Here is a 15,542-nt window from a genome sequence, read left to right as displayed (position 1 = left end):
CCTCTTCTTTCAACTTCTCATGTCTCCTTCCCTCCCATCAGCTCAGGAATCTCAGGAAATACTTAATTGACAAAATATAGATGACTAGCTAGGAATCTTCACATTCTCATCTCTGCATCTTCCACATTCCTGCCATCTCTATCATTATAATGGATGAAATATCCCTGTCCCTGGCAAAGAACAATTTCTCTTACTTTCTCTAGGGCTGCCCTCCTTTGCTTCAGGAATTTCTTTGCCTCCACTGGAATGTTTCCATAACCATGATTACACTAACTTAGGGCTCTGTTCTTGGCCTCTTCTCTTCTATTTCCACTCTTCTGTTGAGTGCAGTCTCCAGGTTTTCAAAGCCATCTACCTGACAATAACTCCCAAATCTATGTCTTTCGCCCAAACCTCTCCAACTACCTAGTTATCTCCACTAATATTCATTTCAAAGTAAATATTTCCAAAATTCTGCCATATTTCTTTCCCTAATTCCCCCCTCCCCACCTGCCCCTTCAGGATATCTGATCAGCTCTACGCTAAACAGAATTGGAACCTGGCCCCTTTGAGCCACCTCTACCACCACGACCCTAATCTGAACCATCTCTCATCTGATTTGTAACATTTTTTGTTCTTGCTCCCCCCTTTACTCTACACTTAGCCCAATAATCATCTCATGTCTTATTTCGCCTCAAAAGCCATGAGTAATTTAGTATCACATAAAGTAAAGCCATGCTTCATAATGTTCCATGAGGCTGTATGGTACATTATTTTTCAGAAATGTTCACTCCCCCACCGTCATCCCCATGTCCATGAATGGAGTGTACTATTCTACTCCTTGTCTGAGTTTGACTGTGTGATTCATCAGTGGAATATTAGCAGACATAATGCAACCATAGACTTGAAAAGTGATTTTGCAAATGGACATGCCCTTTTACATCTATGCCGCTGTCATGAGAAAAATATGTCAAGATCAGCCTGCTGGCCCCAGAGAGACATATGGACCCAGAACTCCTTAATCTGAATCCAGCTTAGCTTGATTAGCTTAGCTCCACCAATTTCAAGCCAAACTTCGTATGGATATGAGAACATACCCAACTGAAATTAGCAGAGCTATTCAGGTAAGTCTAGCCTCTGATTCACTAGCATGAGCTAAATAAGTGCTTATTATTGTATGCTTCCAAGATACTGTCACTGCTACACAGTAGAAATTAACTAGTAGAGCGTACAAGATATGACCCCTGCTAACTAACTGATCTTCTACAAGTTTCTCCCTCATTCTTTTCCAGCCATATTAGCCTTTTATTTGTTTTTCAACTACATCTGGCATGCTCCTTTCTCACTAACTGTGCTTACAATTGCATCTCACATTAAGATAGCAAGGGTTTACTCCTTTAACTCTATCTGGTTTTTACTCAAATGTCACCTTTTAAAAGAAACCGTTTCTAAGGCCCCTTCTTAAAATGGAAATCTTCTCCCCGCTACTCCAAGAGCTTCCTTTCCACTCTTTTTTCTTTTTTAATACTTATAACCTAACATATATTTTATCTATTTTTTTTGCCTGTCATCCCTAACTAGAATGAAAGCTTTGTGAGAGCCACAATTTCTGTTATATTCATTGTTAGATGCTCAATATTAGTCTATTGCCTGGCATGTAATATGTATTCAATAAATTTTCTTTTAATGTCTTCCCCATTTTAAAGTTAAAATTTGTTATGTGTTTCTTGTCTTCACAAGACTAGAATTTGTAATATTTAATCCACTCTCCTAGCTTATAGACTGTTACCCACAAGTTACACATTATTTTTAATATTAACAATCTTTATCTACGTACCTGACAGTATATGTACTTTCTATTCTTCCTTGCATCTTAGATCTTATATCTGATAAGACTTTACTTTTGCCCAAAGTATAACATTTAGAAATTTTTTAGTAAGTAGTTTTTGGTAGTAGATTCTATTTTTTTACTTTCTAATTACTTTATCTGTCCTCATTCTTTTTTTTTCTCATTCTTTAAATATAGTTTCATATACTTCTATATTAAAAATTATTTTCTCTTTGCATATTGAAGAGTTCTCCTTGTTTTCACTGTTACATTAGTGAAACAGTGAATTTTTTCTTTCCTTATAGGTAATGTCTTTTCTGTATCAATGCTTTTAAATCTCTTTATTTTTTGCTTTTAAAGTATATGTAATAGTTTTATTGAAAAGATATTTAACAAATTATAGAAATTCCACCATTTTCATTTTTGTTGACATTTTAGTCCTTATACACATTAAACAGATTCAATCATAGGGTTACATACCATAATGGGTGCTCAATGCAAAGATACCACTACCCTAAGAACTTCTAAGTACAAAAGACAAAGAAACCTTATTTACCAATGCAATGTAGCAAACAGCAAAATATTTCAATAGTTTTATTAATTGCCTTCTCAGGTGTAATAGAGGCCACACAGAGAGAAATAGCTGGCACTCTCTAGATCACAAAAGGCAAAATGTGACCAAAGACAAAAAACCTGTGCTTTCCAAAACTTTCCAGTAACCCCAAAGTAGGACACAAGAGGACCATGGTATACTTCAGAAGTCTTAAATTCTCATGAGTTGACTTTTAGTAATAGATGTTGACACTCTGCTGCTGTTTATAAATCACTAATACAAGTATTGGTTTCTCTGATATTCCTGCAATGTTATTATTTATGAGAAAACCGACAGAAAGAACTCTGCACCAAAGCAAGGTAGTAAAAATAGAGGTTACCATGGAATAGTAAGACCCTGACCTTTAAGGGTTTTACAGTATGCTGTCGTGCCTAATTGTGTCTGCCTTTTTATTTAACCTTCTTGGAATATGTTAAGTTTCCTGAAGGAAAATTAACAAATCCTCAATGATATAGGAAAATTCTTGGCCCTTTTTGAAAATATCGCTTCTTATTCTAAATTTTCAAGGTCATCTCATTCATTGTTCAGGAGGATAGGAGAGTATGTATATATGTCCATGTCCTTCTGTGACATATTTGGATTTATTTTCCAGTTCACTGATTCCGTTCGCCTGCCTTGTCATTTCAATAATTACATTTTCAGTTCTAGAAGTTTCAGTTGGTTACTTTTCAAATCTGGTGGTTGCTATTTTAATAGTCTCCTGTTCCTTGCTCAATTTTTCAATGTGTTCCTGATTTCTTTAAATATGTCAAGCTTACTTATTTACATTTGATATTTGGTCATTCCAAAATGTTTGTAGGGCTGATTTTCCTGTTGTTGCTACTGCTCTTATTCATGATATCTACTTATCTAGTGTAATTTTGTTTCACTGAAGTCTGGCCCCTCAAACTTTGTGATTTCTTTGAGGAATAGGTTAAAGTTGCAGAACAGATTATTATTAAGTTTCTGCCAGTTGCCAGCAGAGCACTTCTAGAATGAAGAATATTTTTGTCAATTTTGTAGGAATATGTCACTTATCTGCTTTAAACTTCCCAATGAGAAAAACATGCAAATCTATAGAGAATGAAAATAAATTAATGATTCCACGGGCTGGGGCAGGTAGGGTGTTCATGAGGGTTGGAAGGAGGAAGCACTGACTGCTAATAGTGAACAGGTTTCTTTTGGGGGTGATGAAAATGCTTTAAAACTATGATTTATGGGTCTCCCCTGGTGGCGCAGGCGGTTGAGCACCGCGCTGTAAAGCTGTCCACAGCCTCTGCAGCACTGGATCAATCCCAGCCAACCAATGAGGGTCCCACATGGCACAGCAGACCTCTCCTGTCTCGCCGCTGTCCCCTCAGCAGTGTATTTCATCAGTCTGCCTGCTCCGTTTCCCGCTCTGTCTCTGGTGAATCCTCTCACCCTCCCACACATCTGGCCTGTATCCCGGTTCTTGTATAAATAAATAAATAATTTAAAAAAAAAAAAAAAACTAATTATGGTTTCTGGCTTCTTGGGCCCGCCCTACATACTAGCCGAGGCCCCCAGTCCCAACCTTTCCTTACAGGTACCTGAGGGCCCTGAGCAATCCTGTGGCTTACATTACTGTCTTGCAACAGTACTTGTTGCTTTAACTAAAGAGCCCCAGGCCACACCTCTGGGTTCTGCCCCAGAAACAATAGTTCCAAACCCTCCTTAGTGAACAGCCCTAGGCTGGGAAACTGCAAAGGTCTGTGGGTAACTAAAGCCCAGCTGAGATGTACCTGGAGGGACCACAGGGGAAATACCAGCTCTGTACCTGGCACTGGGATTTCTGGGCCCATGCGGAATGCCCTCAAGGCCCTTAGAGCTGTAGTTATTTGTAGATTTTGCGGAGGAAGGTTCTGAAAATCTTAAGATTTCAGGGAAGTTCAGAGAAAGAATTTTTGGGAGGAAGGGGTGTGGGCGGGATTATTTTTATTTTCCTGGATGACCTAAATATTTATCTCCAGTTGTCCAGGGCATTCATGTGTCATTCAAGTGTCAAGTTTTATATTTTGTATTCTGTAAGTGGCACTAAAATATATACAAAAATGCATGTATTTTTGTGGGGCCCCCTCCCGCGGAAGAACTCAAGTGATACCAATCTGGTCCTTGATGTTCAGCACGGTCAAGGCACCGAGCACGCGGAGGGGGACACGCTGCACCTGCTCCCCAAGAAGATTGCCGCAGATGACATACCAGATTCTAAGAAGATTGACTGCCATAAACACAATGTACCTGCTGTTCCTGCCATAGCAACAATTTTCTCCTGTGTTTCTGCACTCTTTTTGTTGACCTCTGTTACTACTTTTTTCTTTCCTGTATTGCTTTAATCTTCCTAGTGACAATATAATGGTGTAATGAGTCAAATGTTACTGTTTAATACATAACCTCGAAAATTCAGCAACACAAGATCCAGTTAACAAACAAGTTAACAATTATATATGAAAAATAATATAGTAACTTCCTCCAACAGTCAAAACATTTCTCAGTACAAGTCATAAATAAAAAACATTCCTTGACAACCACTTCAAGGTGGTCTTGACTAAAAAATCCAAGCTTGCAAGCTTTTAATTAAACCCAATCATTATAAATAAAATATTAACCTGAAAAAGCAGACAAAAAAGGCAGCCAGTTTCAAAACAATACTTATAATTATAGGTTTAAATATAGGTTTAAATTAAAAAACAAGTTAAACAAGTATAGGTAGGTAGGACTTACACTTTAACCATGAAAATATGTAATCTGTGACCAATCATTAGTTAAAATATAACTTGTTGTAATCCTAAGCATGTCTTATGATATATCGTGTCATGTCAATCATTTTTGTGATAAAAAATTGTATGATGTAATGCTTTTAGAAATGTATAAAAATGTACGTTGATTTTGAGTGCATTACAGTCAGATGTTCACTCCTGAAGTGTCTGTCTGTCATTTTTGCACCGAATCCTTGACCACCCTGTTCAGTCTCTCATCCCTGGGTCAGCCTTGCTAATCTAACGCTGCGCCGGTCGGCGGCATATTTTTCATCCTTAAAAAGGAATGAAATTTTGATATATGCTAGGATTAGGGTTAACCTTAAAGATACTATGCTAACTAAAATAAGCCAAATACAAAAGGACAGCTATTGTATGATTCCATAGAGATAAATGTTTTATCTTTGTATCAAGAGTGATGGTAGGGAGGTAGAGAATGAGCAGTTACTGTTTAATGGGCACAGAGTTTCAGTATGGGATGATAAAGTTCTGAAAATGGAAAGTGATAATGGTTATGCAATAATGTGAATTTTACTTAATGCCACCACTATACACTTAAAAATGGCTAAAGCAGGAAATTTTATGTTGTATTTTACCACAGTAGAAAAAAAAATTACTTGAAAAAATATGAACAAAGGAACCCCAAGAAGAGTGGCACTAACAGTTCTGCATCGAAGAGTGTATAAAAAAATTAGACTTATCTTGCTGCTGACAAGTTCTAAATTCTCCAGAACCTTTTGCTTCTAATAGGACAGGTGAAATGAATCTGGGTATGTTTGGACTAAATGACCAAAGCAGTACTGCTGTTCTCTTCCAGATGATTTGTGTAACTCCATTTAAACAGACTGAGCAGGATTCTGTCATGTTTTCCTCTCTCACTGAAAATAAAAGAACAGCTCCTATTAAGACTAGAAGTGGAATTGTGCAGAGAAGTGCTTTTTTTCTTATTTGGTAAATATTTTGCTTCTGACAGCTCAGTAACTAATCACAGCTGTTTCCTTCACTTTCAAATCTGTCCAATCAGGTAAAATTCCAAAGGAAATACACAATCCACAAGTCATTCCATTATACATACAATGGAAGCTTTAATGTCTTGTTAAATATTATATATAAAGAATGCATGTATTCGTCAAATCAAACAAAAAAACTAACGGATATCTGATTAGTGTTCTAACTCTATTATGGTGATATTTGCTTCTTACCCGAATTCAGCTAAAACATGAACAAAAAGCTAAGTCTGATATACAATCAGTTATGGGCCATTATTCTGGCTAACTGAATTTTAGTTAGAATATTCTCTTGAAAATCAAGAGCAAGAAAAAGTTCTTATAAGTTAAGGTACTCTTCAATTTTAACCATAATTATTTTGCAAGTTTCATGTTAAAAACTGAAAACAAAAATTTACCAAATTCCTGTATTATCTTCAACAAAGATTCACAGAAGCAGTGTTTCCAAAGGGACTGTCACATGGACACTAGTGAACAATGTCTAGTTCAAATCAGAATTAGGTATTCAGAAAAATACAAATGAGTCTTTATTCAATATTTCAAAAATACAGATTTTGTCATTTATAAATAAATTTCTATTATAATAATAAATCGATACTTTGAACAAAGAAAACAATATAACCAAAAATTCATTTCCAACTGCAAAGCAGTTACTCTTAGTTTAGGGGTAGTTCATATTAATACATAATTCTGTTAAGAAAAGATGATTGTTACAATCAGGTTTATAAACACTTAGTCACACCTAAGTTCTGTTAAAAAAAAGTTCTTTCAGAGAATCCAATTTAAATATGTTCTATTTTCCTTCAGTGATTTTCTCTAAACAGTGGTAAAGTACTCCTAATGGACAAGGAACTCAAGAAACTATTTGACCACACCCAGATCATACTGTTATCAACAATCTAGGCCAAGGGAGGCCAGCTCCAACTTGTGAAGTAGGCATAGTTCAGAATGTAACAATGACATGATAACTAGCAATAGTACTAATGTTCAAAAGTTAACAACTTTAGGTGTTTTAGTTTTGGGTTTCTGTGGTTTAGGCAAATCCAAAACTTCTTCATAATCTGCACTCATTCCTTGTGCCCAGCGACCAACTGTGACCTTTCGATCTGTAAATAAACAGAGCAGTCAGATATAAGAAAAACAGTAATCAAACACATCCACCTACAGCGGTACTGGTTTAGCAAAGAGTGACACGAATAATCACAAGAAGAGATGACTCCATCAGTAAAGGAAAAGGGGCCTTTCTTTAATTGATTATAACCCTTGATTTCAGAGTACCACAGGCAATTTCTCATCCCAATTAAAGAAATGCAGCAACTGCTTTGCAATGCACAAATTGATGAGAAAACTCCTTCATTCTTTCCAGAGTTCATCATTATAGAGTAAATGAATTCCAAGAGTCTGTAAACTGCAAGACTTATGAAGCATCAGTTTTAAATGTGTAAGAATCCACCTGTGAATTATACAACATCTGCTTGTCAGTCTTGTCATTTGGGAAGTGGCAATCCTCCCAGGAGGGAGAATTCAAATTCCACTTCATCATTTCAACTTCTCTGCCTACAGTGAAGACTACCTTTTACACAAGATTGTAAATGAGAATTCTTGGGTTTCAATTTAAATATTAGGGGTAGGAAATAAAAATAGGCAAACTTACTTATGTAATAACTATGAAAAATAAAAAGAAATGTGTTTTTCCCATAAAAAGCACTACTGGGCTATTCTACTGTCTTACTTTCTCTCATGCAGGATTATCATCATTTCATCTAGGTAACTAATATAATTATGGTCACCACTTCCCAAAAAGTCTGCCATAATATAGGACATTTGTGAAATTTTTTATGACCAAGGGTAGTATTCCACTAGGAAGAAAATATTACTGGTCGGATACTGCATAGGAAATACATTGTTAATACTTTTAGCAGTTTTGAAATTAATTCTGAATTTTTCAGATGCAAAGTATGTACTCATAGGAATACTAAAAGTTATTTTCATATTTATTATCGCTTAAGAAATCAATATTTTAGGGCCTCCCTGATGGCGCAGGCGGTTGAGGGCAGCACTGTGAAGCTGTCCTCAGCCTCTGCAGCACAGGTTCAATCCTGGCTGACCAGCAAGATACAGTGCTCAGTTACTCAGCACTGTATCTACTGCTGACAGAAATGAGTTAAGTCATCACTGTAGTATGAGACCAGAGTGCCTTAAAATCAATAGTAATTCAGTGAATAGTTAATCACAAAATGCAGCAAAAAGCACAGCATGGAGAAATCCCTCTAAGTGGAGATCCAAATATATTACCTGAATTCTGACTTTCAGGGCAATCTTTCTTAAAATGTTCCACAGAGCCACAAAATCTGCAACCACCACCTATTAAAAGAAAAAGGCACTGAAAATTTCTCATACTTAACAAAGAACTTTTAATGTTTCTTTAAAATATCTTATTTGATTCTAACAATCTTGCCTATGTGGAAGAAGTGGGAAAGAGGAGAGAGATGGAAGGTACTTGTGCCCCGGAGTATCCAAAAGGCACCCCACAGAAGCCTGGATCTTAAGTATAGTTAGATAGAAAAGAATCTATGAACTCTTAGACCTGTAAGCAAAATTTGTGTGCAGATGCATTTTTCTGAGGAGGTTGGTCAACGGCTAAAAAAAAGGGTTATGAATCACTAGTCTGCTGTACATGTCAGGTAAGGGTGAGCAGTTAGGAGAAGAATGAAATTAACTTTTAGTTTAGTGCCTTATGTCTGCCAGGCACGCTAACAGTAAATGCCTACTGACTAAGTAACATTCCAAGATTATGAGTTAAAACATATGCTTTCTAAAATGAGTTGTTTGCTTAATGGTCAAACACTATTGTTCAGTGGTCAAGCATTATTAGACCATGCTCATAAAGTGACTTAGAAAAATGACTCCAAAAAAAAAAAAAAGAAAGAAAAATGACTCCACAGGATATAGATCTTTGAACTACTCCCCTTGCAGCAATTTTTTAAAAAGTATCTTGTCGGTTAGGTCGACCATCCAAAGCCCATTAGTTATGCTATCTGATCTATTGACCTATCTCATTAAATTTTTTGAACACTTTCCAGGCCCAGGCTTCTTTACTGTTGTATATGCCATAATGAAATACAAGAGGCACTTGAATATATTTTAATCCTCGTAACTCTTCAAGATAAATCTAATTTGTCAAATTTAAGATACCACTGATTATAAGATGCATCATTATTTTATACACCTTTCAGGAAAAAAGAAAAATTTCCAATTATGTGGAACACAGCAAGGGTAGGATCCAGTTGGAGATCAGTGACACTAAACTGTCAAAAAATGTGCATCTCAGAATCAATGAATGAAATAGTTTGGTTTTTTTTAAATCTCCATTTTAAGGTGAGGAAATGAAACAAGAGAAGTTAAGTAACTTGACCAAAGCCCCACAGCTTGTAAGTGGTGGTGCTGAACTGACTGATTGCAAAAGCTATACTTTTTCACTAGACTTCTCCAAGAGACTCTAGGAGATGACACAGAGCTGGCTAGAACCTGATGGTAAAAGTCATCATGTTAATAGATGACTCATATAAACAGATAGCAGTCTCCCCCTTAAAGTTTTGGATGTCACAGACTTCACTGTGGGGACTTAAAGACATTAGCCGAGCTAAAAATTAGAAAATTACATGATCCCATGCTATATTTAACTAAGGAAAACATTCAAAAACAAAAACTACTACAAACATTGAATAGCGTGTATTAGCCCTGAAGGCCAAAATGGTATACTAGACTGAGATTATCATCACAAAACTATTTTATTCTAATTGAAGTAACACCAGTTTATAATATTGTTTGTATTTTAGATGTATAGGATCGCTCCCTTCAAGTATAACACTATTTTTAAAATCTAGTATTGGTTTGAGATGTAACCAATATGTGTTGTAGTTGAAAGTTAAAAGTACATATTTTATAGTTACAGTTAAAAGTAGATATTTACAGTTAAATATCTGTTATAGTTAAAAGTAGGTATTTATAACATAGTCTCACAAAAGATGCTGAAGCACAAAATGTTTGAAATGCAGTTTAGTTTTTCCAATTTATTGTCTTATTTTATATATATATTATAATCTGATATCAACTCTTATTATACAAAAAGTCTAGTACATAGAATAGCATTTGATAAAAATAACAAAACTCTTTTAAGATTTTGCTACTTGTTCGAGAAGTTATTCCAGAACTGACTGAAGACTGTAAATTAAATAACTGTGTAACTCATATTTTTGATGTATGTGGGTAACAGTACTCACCATCAGCATAAAGTCCTTTGGAATTCTCAGGACAAGATCTGGACAGATGTCCCATCTCCCCACAAACAAAACATTTTGCAAAAGGAAATTCACCTATAAGATCAACAATTCCCGTTCAGTTAGTTACATATATTACAAATGAGGTAATTCATACTATTTTAAAGTACTCTGGATAGAAATATATTTGTGTTTATATAACTTAAAATTTAATCTCATATGCTTTCAAAATATTACGCAGCATATACATAAACAAATTCTATCAACAAAAAAAAAACCCAGTTGCTCCTCACTGACCATTTTCCCCACTAACCAAACCAAAAACTGATAGGAAAACAACATACCAAGAGCGGGGTCTACTTTAGCCTTGCACTTGGTTATTTCGTGCTCTGTGGATCCACACCGATAACATATTCCAGTGCCCATCTCTTGATTCTCAAGGGCAGCTGGGCAATCTGCAATCCCATGGCCGGGTTTTCTACAATGGAAACACAACTGGGAAAACAAAATATGAGTTTCAACAATGCAAAGGTACACAAGCTTTATTCTTATTATCAAAAATCCTTTAAACATTTCTCATTTTAAAGGTTCCTAGCTCTTCTTTTCAACTCTCAATATTTTATCTGTAGAAAAAAATGTTTCACACATTCCTAAACAATGAAAAATGTCATTCCCATTAGTGGGTCTCAGTGCCTTTAAAGACTCTTAATCTTAGAAATAAAGTCATAATATGGCTTTGTAGAAGTTAACTGCTTAAAAGAATGAAGCAAATATGGAGTAATCATTTTACCTTCAAAGTTCATATAATTGAATGGATTTGGGTCATATAATTTCACTTAAACTATGATTTCAATCATACATAACATAAACAAAGTAGTTCATACCAAGAAAAAGTATTTTCTTATTATATCTTCCTTAATATTCAAAAATAGGTTTCACTTTTAAAACATATACACATTTATTCATTTATTTTTTTAAATAACAATTTTTTTAAAAGATTTATTTTTTATTTATACAATAGGTGGGGTACAGACGAGAGGCACTGGAGAGTGAGAGGATTCACCAGAGACAGAGTAGGGAGCAGAACAGGCAGATGGACCTAAAGCACTGCTAAGGGGAGCAATGGGCGCTACAGGAGAGGTCTGCCTCACCATGTGGGAATCTCCCTGGCCAGCCGGGAATCGAACCTGCACTGCAGAGGCTGCTGACAGTTTCACAGTGCTGCGCTCAACCCACTGGGCCACCTGGGAGGCCCTACACAGTACATTTTAGAGGAAAAATTTATTTTGAGATGATTTAGCTCCAATGTAAAACTGAATAATGGCTTGGTGCTTTCCAACTATCTAGAATTTCTTTGTTTCTTTTTTTCTTTCTTTCTTTCTTTTTTAACAATGAATCAGAACTCAGTTTAATAATCCAAGTGGGTAGACATTTAAGCTATTTTCTTTAAAATGGAAATGGCATATGTATTTCTTGGATGACATTTTAAATTCTTTTCTTTTTTCAAAATAAGAATGGTTTTCTTAAAAAAAGCAAATTTAATGGGCAAAACAGAACATATATTTGCAATTATTTCTTTATTTTTTCATATTTAGTAACATGTTAGAAAAGAGTAAGTTCCATTATCTTCAGTAACATTTACATTCAGAATAAGCCAATCCAAACAAAGAAAATGCATTTATTCTACAACTTCAGGAAAAGCTACTGTTAAAAACTGGATCGCCACATAAGTCTTAGATTCTTGCTGAAGTGAAGCTGGTCTCCGGTAAACTGACAGTTGAAACCTAATCTTTACCAAACTTGAATAAGTCTTAAAATTAATGTAGATGGGATTATGGAGAGCAGACTGGAATGCTATATCTTAATTTTTGGTTACATAGCAAAAACAGGAAGTGAAGGTAGGTCACAAGCCACGTACCATTTAAGGTATATGCTTTAATATAAAACATTGTCTTTAAAAAAAAAAAAAAGCCTTTCCCCCTTAACTGCAAAAATAAATCTTTCTCAAAAGGTCACAATACTAAACTTTTTCAAGTTTACAATTCACCATACTATGTGAAATTATCTTTAAGTTAAACTAACTTAAGTTCTTTGTTAAATTAACCTGACTTTAAAATGTTTTTAAATAATTACATAACTTAGAAAGTTCAACCTTATACAAATATAAATGATTATCTTTTCTACCCAAATTTACCCATAAGAAATGTTTCATCATTATCTCTAAATGATTATCTTTAAATATGACGCTACATAGAACTAATTCTATAAATAGAAGCCACATTTTAGAAAGTTATAAAGTTTTAAGCCTTCCCTGTGGCACACAGTGTTCTACGATTAGTAGTTCTCATTAAAAAAAAGGTGTAATAACTGGCAATAAATTCTGATTTTTCTGTAATATCCAGCTAGAAGACTTGGGAAAGAATTACACTAATTACACCAATTCATTCTTGCTTTTGACAGCTCAAAATCTAGGGCTCAGCAATACAGAAATAAACCTGTAGCACGTAGACATTCCTAAGTACAATATCAGGAGGCAGGGAGCAATGGTTAGAGTCACAGGGAATTTAAACTCTATTATTCTGCTCTGTTACTAATTGATGTGATCCTTATTAGACCTCCTTCTGTACCTCAGTTTTTCATGGAGAAAAACAAAAGAATATCCTTTCCAAGTAAAAACACCGGCACATATTAACCATCTTCTTTATTTTGTTCTTTTTTAAATGGCTGTTTGAAAAAGGCTATTGGAAGGCAGGAGTGAGAACATATGTTTTACAGTCAGACAGTAGATTTAAATTTAACCTCTGCTACTACCTAAGTAGTTTCCAGCAAGACACTTAACCTGTCTGCACTTCAGTGTTTTCTATCTATAATATGGGGATAACACCACCATCTTTGTCATGTTATAATTAGTCAGTAGAACAGGTGCCTAGCATAAAGGAGGTGCTAAAGAAGTCCCACTGTTAATACTAGCCCTCAAAAAGATACTTCCTAAGTCTAGTACATAAATTAATCACTCTGCTGAAATAAAAGCATGTGAGTCTATAAATTTATTTTTAGCCATTAAAGTAATGTTTTGGTAGAAGTGATAAGCTTACCATTGCATTTTTCTTTGCTGCTTGTCTTTTTAATCGTCTTCCTTCCCGACGACTGTCTTTCTTTAAAGCAACTGCTATTTCTTCCCTTACTTCCTGACTGTCTGCTGCTGTCATCTCACCATTGTGAACCAGCTGTGAGTTCTCTCTTAGGTATTCCATAAATCCATTTACATCTTCATTTAAGTATTCCTTTTTCTTTTTGTTCTTTTTGTGTTTCGCTTGGGGTGCATCATTTTTCAGGGACAGCTTATTGGCTTCAAACTGTTTATTCTTTGGTGAACTTTGGCTTTTTCCCTCAGGGGATCCCTTCTTCATGTCCTCCCATGATGTTGCAGGTAAGGGTCTCTTGTTATTTGTGGTAGTAACTCGTGCCCACCTGGTCATGGTTTCATCAGAGGTACTTTATCAATCTTTAAGACAAATATGGCTGGTTAGTCATCATTAAGAAAAAAACATCATCTAAAGATATGTGCTATACAACATATGCCCATTGCTAAAAGTATTAATTATTGCAACTTTTTTACTTTAGACATTTATATTTACCTAGATAATATGCTGCACAGATAAGTCTGTGTGTAAATCTAGCCCTTACCAGTCAAGCTACTACACCAGTAAAACAACATAAATGAGGGCATATTTATTGCTTAAATCTAAACCATTTATTTTGCAAAATTCAAATCACATAGTAATTCAGTGAACGAAGCTAACTCTTCCCAAATTCTGCAGTTTTCCTGGTCGTTTATTTTCCTGTCTTTAAATACCTGGGATACTTTCTCCCAATCTTGTCGCTTAGTCTACCAATGCAAAGCAAATAATCTAGAAAGCAACACACAGAAACCTTGTCTTCTGATGTGAAGCTAGTCATCACAACTCTTACCGGCAGACTGGTAAAATACAAAATCAGTGTTACAGTTTACTTGATAAGGACTCTTCCTCTCTTTACTAACCAGAGTATAAATTACTTTCATTCCAATGATTTCAAATCTTCAATCATTATTATTAAGTCGCCCTTTTTAGGGCAGCATCGGGGCACCAGCCAGGGTTAAATTCTCAGCTCCTACCATCGGAAACACCCCTTCAAGACAAGCTGAAGGGCGGAGTCTAGGAATACTCGCGCGAAACTCGTCGCCCCAAACCCCGCGACTGTCACAGCGGAGACCCGAGCTGTTCAACAGGTATGTTATCCTTCGCCCGGGTCCGGGGGAAGGCTACGCTCTGGGTATCAAGACGCCGACAGCGGCGCCGCCTTGGACAACCCTCCTAACCCCGCCACTCCACTGCGTTTGGGGACTCAGGGCCCTCGCAGCAGTCCGTCCGCCCTCCCGCGACTACCCAGGGAACGCGCCTGAGACCCCTACTTCTCTGAGCTACCCGAGGACTCACGTCTCTCACCCGTCCGGGGCTTCTTACCACGCGCGAATCTCCCCGTACAGCAAAGTCGGCGAACCAGCGAAGCCCAGGCCTCTGGAGGTGGCGTCAGCTCCTGCGGCCGGAAGCGCGGCGTCCCTGAAACGCGTCACTTCCGGCGAGCCGGGTCGTGGGTGGCTAGAGTTGGTTTGGCAGCGGGGTGTTAGCGTCTCGCGGGTCTGGTAAAATGTGGGTAAATAAATGCTTGTGGAGCGCTCGTGCTTGAAACGCGCTTCTCTGGCCGCGGGAACGCAAAGATGGAGAGTACTCAAGGCCTACGATTTAAAACTCACAGCTTACAAAGGGAGATGAATGGAGTGGGAAACACTAGAGCGGTGTCCTCGAAAAGATGATCTTTGATTTCAAATAAAAATACCTTGAACGTAAATAAGGCAGGTTGTTAAGGGTTTTCCAGGTTCAGGTAAAGTAAATATATTAGCACAGTGGGAGTTTGTCACTGTTAGAAAAATCTAAAAAGCACCTTTGGTGAAATGTAAGTTGGCACACCCACCATGGAAAACAATATGGAGATTGCCCAAAAAGATAGGGATAGCTCTACCATATGATGGTTATTTAT

At 36.4% G+C, this 15,542-nt stretch overlaps 1 protein-coding gene across 3 annotated transcripts; it reads right to left on the bottom strand.

The window, feature by feature from the left end:
- Nucleotides 1-3,892: 3,892 nt before the first annotated feature.
- Nucleotides 3,893-15,067, bottom strand: ZCCHC9 (zinc finger CCHC-type containing 9). Of its 3 annotated transcripts, none has more exons than XM_037529989.2 (6): nucleotides 14,942-15,067; nucleotides 13,559-13,968; nucleotides 10,808-10,958; nucleotides 10,467-10,559; nucleotides 8,479-8,547; nucleotides 3,893-7,289 (listed from the first exon to the last, which is right to left on the bottom strand). In XM_037529989.2, the coding sequence occupies exons 2-6, from the start codon at nucleotides 13,940-13,942 to the stop codon at nucleotides 7,171-7,173; spliced, it is 816 nt and encodes a 271-aa protein (XP_037385886.1). In that variant the 5' UTR covers nucleotides 13,943-13,968; nucleotides 14,942-15,067; the 3' UTR covers nucleotides 3,893-7,170. The 3 variants fall into 3 exon arrangements, with proteins under 3 accessions (XP_037385886.1, XP_037385887.1, XP_037385888.1); XM_037529990.2 differs by having other exon boundaries at nucleotides 14,951-15,067; XM_037529991.2 differs by having other exon boundaries at nucleotides 14,969-15,067.
- Nucleotides 15,068-15,542: the final 475 nt, after the last annotated feature.

Source organism: Talpa occidentalis, unplaced genomic scaffold (genome assembly GCF_014898055.3).
Source record: "Talpa occidentalis isolate TD23 unplaced genomic scaffold, MPIMG_talOcc4v2.1 talOcc4.6, whole genome shotgun sequence".
Taxonomy (NCBI): Eukaryota; Metazoa; Chordata; class Mammalia; order Eulipotyphla; family Talpidae; genus Talpa; species Talpa occidentalis.
This window is presented reverse-complemented; position numbering and strand designations above follow the sequence as displayed.

What these genes read in the sequence shown, in the direction of transcription:
- ZCCHC9 (XM_037529989.2), bottom strand. Translation starts at nt 13,942, where the DNA reads ATGACCAGGTGGGCACGAGTTACTACCACAAATAACAAGAGACCCTTA. An exon ending in CAGCAAAGAAAAATGCAATG is followed by an intron (nt 10,959 to 13,558) that starts GTAAGCTTATCA and finishes TTGTTTTCCCAG; the next exon opens with TTGTGTTTCCATTGTAGAAA. An exon ending in TAAAGTAGACCCCGCTCTTG is followed by an intron (nt 10,560 to 10,807) that starts GTATGTTGTTTT and finishes TTGATCTTATAG; the next exon opens with GTGAATTTCCTTTTGCAAAA.